We start from the raw sequence: 7,132 nt of genomic DNA, 5'->3' as shown, positions 1-7,132 counted from the left end.
CCCCCCCCCCCCCCCCCCCCCCCGCCCCGGGAGGGAAAAATTCTCTGGAGGCCCATCACCCACCTGCCCACCCCACAGGGCCTTGTGTGTGCAGGAGGCCAAGACCTTGTAATCCTGTGCGTGTGATGTACTGAGAGGGAGAGGCCGCAGGGGTTGTGTGTGCTCTACACATGCATGTGCGTGGTGGGAAAAAAGGACCAAGAGAAACTGTAATGTGTGCATGCTAATGGTGTGCATCCCCAACAGAAGTGTGAGTTTGTGTTCCAGGAGAAGGAAGCGGTATGTGTGTGGGGGGAGGTGGGGGGGTGGATATATTCTTTTAGACCTGTGTCCACCAGCCCCGCCCCCAGCAGCCCCAGCTCCATCACAGCCTCCAGCACATACCCCACTGAGCTACACCCAGGGCGCAGCCCTCACGGATACACACAGTGACACACGCTTCCTCCGCCCGAACAGCCAGCTCCTCAGTCCCCGAACACCACCAGCTGCCTCTCTGAGCCTGTGTTCGTGCGGAAAACCGGGGTGGGGTGGGGGCAGGACACGAACCGTCTCACCAATGAAGCCGGTTCCCCGCCAGCGTCCTCGCCCCCTCCCTGCCGGCGCCTTCCTTGCCCCTCCCCCTCCAAGTCACCGCCGTCCAGTTCCCCGCCCCGCACTCGCCCCCGCGCCCCCCGAGCCGCTTCCCTGCCGGACCCGGACCCGGGGCTCACGGGCGGCATGCCTCCGGGAGAGGGGGGCTTGGACAGATCTGGGGGGGCAGAGACTGAGTGAGCGGCGGACCGAGCCCGGGAGGCTGGGACCGAGGAGGGGGAGGGAGGCCCGGAGGGAAGGAGGGAGGGAAGGAGGAGGGCGGGCGAGCTGGAGCCGGCGGGCGGCGGGAGCCCGGGCGAGCCGCGTCGGGAGTGCGGTCTCCATGGCAGTGCCGGGCGCAGCCAGAGGTAAGACGACCCCTGCCCTGTCCCCCGCGGCCCCCTCCTCTCCTCCCCCCAGCCGCCTTCTCTCCCCTCCGGCCGGCCCCTCCTCCCCAGCCACCTGCTGTCACTGCCCTGGAGAACACGGTGGGTGGCAGGAGGGAGGAGTCGCCTGACCTTACCCCTTCACCCCGAAGGGCGAGGGACCCCTGACAGCGGTGGAGTCCCCCAGATCCTCCCTCCCACCTTCCTCTGATCTTTCTCTGTCCTTCACCTCCTCTCTGTCCTTCACATCCTTCCTCCCTCCCTCCCTCTCTGACTCCCCATCTCTTTTTTCCTAAACCCACCCGCTGGGCCTGGGTGAGGGTAGGTGGGAAGGGGTGCCAGGCTGTAGGGGAGAGTAGTGGGGGGGGGGGGGAGCGCTTCTGACCAATTCCTTCCACCTCCCTCTGGCTGGCCATTGCCATGGCAACTAGGGTATACTGGGCTCCGGAGGGAACAAAGGTGGGGGGCGGACTAGGACCTCTCAGGGAGGGCTAGGATCTGAGATTCTTCCACAGGAAGTAGACCCTCTCACTTCTGTGCCCCATTTTTACCCCTATTTGCCCCCAAAGCCATTAGCTCATCCTTCTTGCCTCCACTCTGTTCAGGGTTTCATCTGATTTCCTCTTAGTCCCCTCCCAAGGGCTCACTGAAGCTCAGCTTCAGGAAATTCAGGACTATCCTCCTTCCCATCAGAGGGAAACTGAGGCTGGGGCATGGGAGGAAAGAGTGGAGGTCTACCAGTGGGATGCTGCACCTTATTCAACATTGGGCTTTTTCCTATTTCCTGCTCCCTCGTTCCATGCAACCCCTCTTCCCTCATAAGCCTTCTTGTGAAGGGTCTCTGGGGTTTCCCTTCTATTTTCAGATACTATCACTTTGCCCCTTCTTTCTCTTCTGCTCAAACTCTCCTCCTTCCCCCTAGTTCCCCATCTTTCCATTTCTGGATGCTTCTGATGTCAGCGGTTTCCCCGCCTTCGGGTTCCCTAGCCACCCCCCCCCCCAGTCCCTGGCTTCCTTTCTCCCATCTTCCCAGGTCCCTAGTGAGCTAGAGGGGGATCATGCAGGGCAGGCTTGGGGGAAATGGGGCTGAGCACCAAGAGCCCTGGGCCCAGGAGCTGGAGCATCGGGGAGGAGCTGTGTTAGCACACATATCCCAGTTTACCATGAACCCTCAAGAAGAAACAAGTCATGTATCTGCCATCAGTAGCCCTGAAGAGAGATTCAGGGACATGAAAATAGGGATTGAATAGTACTGAGCAGAGGATATAAGAAGAAGGGACCAGGGAATGACAGAGGGAGGAAAAAGGGCTGAAAAAGGGTAGGAGACAGGAGGTCAGAATATCTTCTTTCTCTGAAGGTCTGGAAAGCAGGGCTCTTACCTGTGTGGGCTATGTGATTGGCCATCTGGTTTAAGGCAGGAGAATGTTCTGAATGACCCTATGACCCCTAGTAATAGGTTGTTTGCGTATACTTTCCAGAGAAGGGGGCACAGGAAGTCAGCTGGAGACCAGCCCAAGCCCTACCTTTGCCCTCCCCCCCACCACATGTCATTTCTCCCTTGCAGTTTGTCCAGGTGGCTGAGCCTTACCCCCACACCCCTTGGGGTGCCCAGAGGATCCCAGGCTGGTCAAGAACCAGAGGAAGAAGAGAACTGGAAGTCCCGGCATGGGGACCAGAGCTCCTCAGCCAGCCTCATAGTTGGGAAAGCAGTCAGCTTGCTCCTCCCGCTCCTCCTCCCCCTCCCCCTTCCCCTCAATTACAGGGATACTTCAGGAAGGGCCCCACCCGGTATGGAGGCTGAGGATCACCTCTGCTGACCCTCAGTCTCCTCCCCTGCCCTCCACACCTGACTTTAGCTGGGTCGGTCATGCAATGCTGAGCAGGAAGGTAGGCCTAGCCGTGGCCTGCTTCACTACAGGGCAAGGATTGTACGCATAATGGGTGTGTGTGTGAGTGGGGCTCCAGGGTGAGACCTAGCCCCCACCCCCAGGAGTTCAAGGGGGGGTGGGGGGACCGAGGATAGGATGGCTCGGGGCGGGGCAGGGGCAGAGGAGGCCTCCCTGCGCTCAAACGCATTGTCCTGGCTGGCCTGTGGGCTCCTGGCACTGCTGGCCAATGCCTGGATCATCCTCAGCATCTCGGCCAAGCAGCAAAAGCACAAGCCGCTGGAGTTACTGCTCTGCTTCCTGGCGGGCACACACATACTCATGGCGGCTGTGCCCCTCACCACCTTCGCCGTGGTGCAGCTACGGCGGCAGGCTTCTTCTGACTATGACTGGAACGAGAGCATCTGCAAGGTCTTTGTGTCCACCTACTACACACTGGCCCTGGCCACCTGCTTCACAGTCGCCTCGCTCTCCTACCATCGCATGTGGATGGTGCGCTGGCCCGTCAACTACCGCCTCAGCAACGCCAAGAAGCAGGCGCTGCATGCTGTCATGGGCATCTGGATGGTCAGCTTCATCCTCTCCACGCTGCCCTCCATCGGCTGGCACAACAATGGCGAGCGGTACTACGCCCGTGGCTGCCAGTTCATAGTCTCCAAGATTGGCCTGGGCTTTGGCGTCTGCTTCAGCCTCTTGCTCCTTGGGGGCATTGTCATGGGGCTGGTCTGTGTGGCCATCACCTTCTACCAGACGTTGTGGGCCCGGCCCCGGAGGGCTCGGCTGGCCCGGAGAGCGGGGGTTGGGGGTGGGGCCAAGGGGGGTGGGCCAGGGGGGTTGGGTACCCGGCCAGCTTTTGAGGTGCCAGCCATTGTGGTGGAGGATGCCAGAGGCAAGCGGCGGTCCTCGCTGGACGGCTCTGAGTCGGCCAAGACATCCCTGCAGGTCACCAACTTGGTCAGCGCCATCGTCTTTCTCTATGACTCACTCACAGGGGTGCCCATCTTGGTGAGATTGGGGTCCCCCACCTGCTATCCCTAATATCCAGGCCCCAGCACAACCACCTGACCTCGAAGTCATCAGCCATACAGCAGCTCCGCCGTCCACCTTCCTCTTTTCTGCCCACCCCTGCTACATTTGTGAGCCCCCCACCTCTGTCATCCGTCTCCTGGTTCCCGTCACCCCCAGCCTCATCATCTGTTTCCCGGTTGCTGCTGCTCAACCCTGTCATCCGTCCTTTACTGCCTCCACCTATCTTCCAGCTCCACCATGTACCCTGTGTCTCCCTGCTTCAGCCCCTGGACCTCCATTCTCCATTCCCTGCCACTCTCCGGTTACCACAGGGCCTCTCAGCACCCTGGGTGGAAACCCCAGAGAGTTCACCCCACCACCCCAGCTTTTTGCATCCCCATCTAGTCCCTCTTCCTGAATTTCTCTCTGTGTTCAAGTTTTCTCTACCACCTCTGCTTCTCCCCCAACCCCTCGGGGGCTTTATCTTCACTACTTGCCCCTGATCTTCCTCTGAATCAGTCCCTTCCCCTCTGTTCATCCCATTCCACCTCCAACTTTGCCTCTGTCACGATCCTCTGTGAACCGGGCCATCCTTTCCTTCTTGTCCACCCACTGCACTAGGATATTGGATCTGGGGTCAAGTGGGACCTCTGAGCTCTGGGTCGTGACCCCGCGCCATTCCCCATCCTCCCGCTAGGTGGTGAGCTTCTTCTCCCTTAAGTCGGACTCGGCTCCGCCGTGGATGGTGCTGGCTGTGCTGTGGTGCTCCATGGCGCAGACGCTGCTGCTGCCCTCCTTCATCTGGTCCTGCGAGCGCTACCGTGCCGACGTGCGCACTGTGTGGGAGCAGTGCGTGGCCATCATGTCGGAGGAGGATGGCGACGACGGTCAGAGGAGGGACCGGGCTTTGGCTTTCCCGGGGGCTTGGACTCCCTCTTCTGCCCATTTCTACCAGCCCTTCTCCGTGTGGGGATGGGCTACCCTTGAGTGCCCCCTGCTGGACGGAACCCGCGCCACCCTTGGGCTGACTCCAGGCTCCCTTTTCCCTAATCACGCAACCCGATGTACGCCCGCCCATTGCTTCCTTCTGTACTGGGAGCTCCCTCCACTGGGCGTCGGTTCCCCCCTGGAAGCCCACACTACCCAGCTTTGCCTCCACTCTCCAGGAAGAGTGCCTGAGAAACAGGCCAGAGTCCTAACACAACCATAAAGGAAGGCTGTGGAATTAAGGGGAGGTTAGCCTCCCTGAGACACACCCCCAGCTACAGGGACAGTTGTTGGGGGTGGGCTTGTAACTGTTTCAATAAATACGTCTGTATGTATGAAGCACTAGGGACTAAGCACTGAATGCAACAGATGTTAGACGCTCCTGCTTTTCCTCTTGGAGCTTACAGACTAGTGTGAACAGAAGGATTCTCTGGGGAGCTTAAAAAGGGGGCAGGAAGTTTTAAGGGGGGGAGAGGAGGGGAGTGGGAGTGGGTATTCCCTGCCTGTAACCACTCTGCCCCTTTTCTCTCCTAGATGGCGGCTGTGATGACTATGCAGATGGCCGAGTGTGCAAAGTTCGTTTTGATGCTAATGGTGCCACAGGACCAGGGGGCAGGGACCCCACCCAGGTGAAGCTGTTGCCTGGAAGGCACATGCTCTTTCCCCCTCTTGAGAGGGTCCACTACTTACAGGTATGGGACTAGGGAATGAACCTCCTATTCTGGGTATCCAGAATTCTTCTTGTGTCCAGTCTCTGAGAGCCATCCTGACTCCCCATTCCCTAGCCCTGGCCTGCAGGGCACCTAAGGGGTAGGTGAAAGAAAAGTGTGGCAAGAGAGGCTTCCCTTCAGACCTCTCAGAACCAGGTTTGCCCGTCAGAGGATTTTTTTTTTTTTTTAAGTTTATTTTTGAGAGAGAGCAGGGGAGGGGCAGAGAGACAGGCAGAGAGAGAATCCCAAAATCCCAAGTAGACTGCACACTGTCAGCGCAGAGCCGGATGCGTGGCTCCAACTCACAAACCCGGAGATCAAGACCTGAGCTGAAATCAAGAGTCTAACGCTTAACCGACTGAGCCACCCAGCAGCCCCCAGAGGATGTTTTGCAAAAGTTTAAGGGGGTGAAGCCATCTTGCAGCGTCCCCACTTAGGTTCCTGCCTTTACCCCCTTTGTCCCTATAGCCCCTCTGGGTCTACTTGCTCCTCTCCCCAGGTACCCCTGTCCCGCCGTCTGTCCCATGATGAGACCAACATCTTCTCTACACCTCGGGCACCAGGCTCCATCCTACATAAGTGGTCATCCTCTGATGACATCCGGGTCCTCCCAGCCCAGAGCCGAGCCCTGGGGGGCCCTCCTGAGTACCTGGGACGAAGACAAAGGCTGGAGGATGAGGAGGATGAGGAGGAAGCTGAAGGTGGGGGGCTGGCCAGCCTTCGCCAGTTCCTGGAGGGTGGGATGTTGGGGTCAGGTGGGGGACCCCCACGGGGTCCTGGCTTCTTCCGGGAAGAGATCACCACCTTCATTGATGAGACACCTCTGCCTTCTCCAACTGCTTCGCCGGGGCCCTCTCCTCGCCGGCCCAGGCCCCTGGGCCTCTCACCCCGCAGGCTTTCCCTTGGGTCCCCTGACAGCAGAGCCGCTGGACTTCCTTTGGGCTTAAGTGCAGGGAGACGCTGCTCCCTGACAGGAGGTGAGGGGAGTGCAAGACCTTGGGGAGGATCCTGGGGCCCAGGTAATCCCATTTTCCCCCAGCTGACGCTGTGAGCCCAAGTGGGCCTGCAGGACTCAGATGAGGGGCCCTGAGTATCACCTGTTCTGGCCCTGAGCCTAGGGCAGCTGCCTCCAGACTCCGGGGAGATGGGTGCTGGATCTGGGGCCCGGAGCCCCCGCTGTCTCCTATCTCGATGACCAGAGATGTCCTACTCACCTTCCATCATCCTTAGCAAATTGTATTAAAGCCTGAAGTGTTGCCATGGAAACCTTGGTGTCCATTGTACTAGAGTGGTAAAGGATATGATTGGAGGCTGGGCGGTGGAATGGCTCAGCGAGGACAAAATAGAGCAGGGGCTGTGGACAGAGGCACAGAAATACACCCGGAGAAGGACAAACTCAAACATGAAGACATCCACAGGGACGGGCATATAAGAGCATCTTGTGCTGGGCATGAGGGGACACTTGAGTGTGCTGGTTTGGGGCGTGAAGGATCTTTGTTCAGATTGGTGGAAGGTGGTTTCAGGGTGTGATTCCATCTGCCATGCTCCAGCTCTCCTCCTTCCCCCAGATCCACCTAAGGCCTCA

The 7,132-nt window shown here is 59.2% G+C and overlaps 1 protein-coding gene and 1 long non-coding RNA gene across 3 annotated transcripts in view; one reads left to right on the top strand and one right to left on the bottom strand.

The window, feature by feature from the left end:
• LOC121021969 (uncharacterized) overlaps window positions 1-644 on the bottom strand; it is an 8,226-nt gene extending 7,582 nt beyond the window's left edge. For both annotated transcript variants that reach the window (XR_005786754.1, XR_005786753.1), the window contains exon 1: window positions 385-644. This is a non-coding gene — a long non-coding RNA (uncharacterized LOC121021969). The remainder of the gene's footprint in view (window positions 1-384) is intronic.
• A 163-nt stretch (window positions 645-807) lies between these two features.
• On the top strand, window positions 808-6,813 carry GPR162 (G protein-coupled receptor 162). Its single transcript, XM_040462674.1, has 5 exons — window positions 808-938; window positions 2,521-3,847; window positions 4,548-4,737; window positions 5,372-5,529; window positions 6,047-6,813. The coding sequence occupies exons 2-5, from the start codon at window positions 2,981-2,983 to the stop codon at window positions 6,596-6,598; spliced, it is 1,767 nt and encodes a 588-aa protein (XP_040318608.1). The 5' UTR covers window positions 808-938; window positions 2,521-2,980; the 3' UTR covers window positions 6,599-6,813.
• The last annotated feature ends 319 nt before the right edge of the window (window positions 6,814-7,132 follow it).

Source organism: Herpailurus yagouaroundi, unplaced genomic scaffold, assembly GCF_014898765.1.
Source record: "Herpailurus yagouaroundi ecotype Mexico unplaced genomic scaffold, PumYag 355, whole genome shotgun sequence".
Classification (NCBI taxonomy): domain Eukaryota; kingdom Metazoa; phylum Chordata; class Mammalia; order Carnivora; family Felidae; genus Herpailurus; species Herpailurus yagouaroundi.
This window is presented reverse-complemented; position numbering and strand designations above follow the sequence as displayed.

Excerpts from the sequence above, each read along its gene's own strand:
- GPR162 (XM_040462674.1), top strand. The coding sequence starts at position 2,981 with ATGGCTCGGGGCGGGGCAGGGGCAGAGGAGGCCTCCCTGCGCTCAAAC. Across the intron at positions 3,848-4,547 it reads TCACAGGGGTGCCCATCTTG|GTGGTGAGCTTCTTCTCCCT; the intron begins GTGAGATTGGGG and ends TCCTCCCGCTAG. Across the intron at positions 5,530-6,046 it reads AGAGGGTCCACTACTTACAG|GTACCCCTGTCCCGCCGTCT; the intron begins GTATGGGACTAG and ends TCCTCTCCCCAG.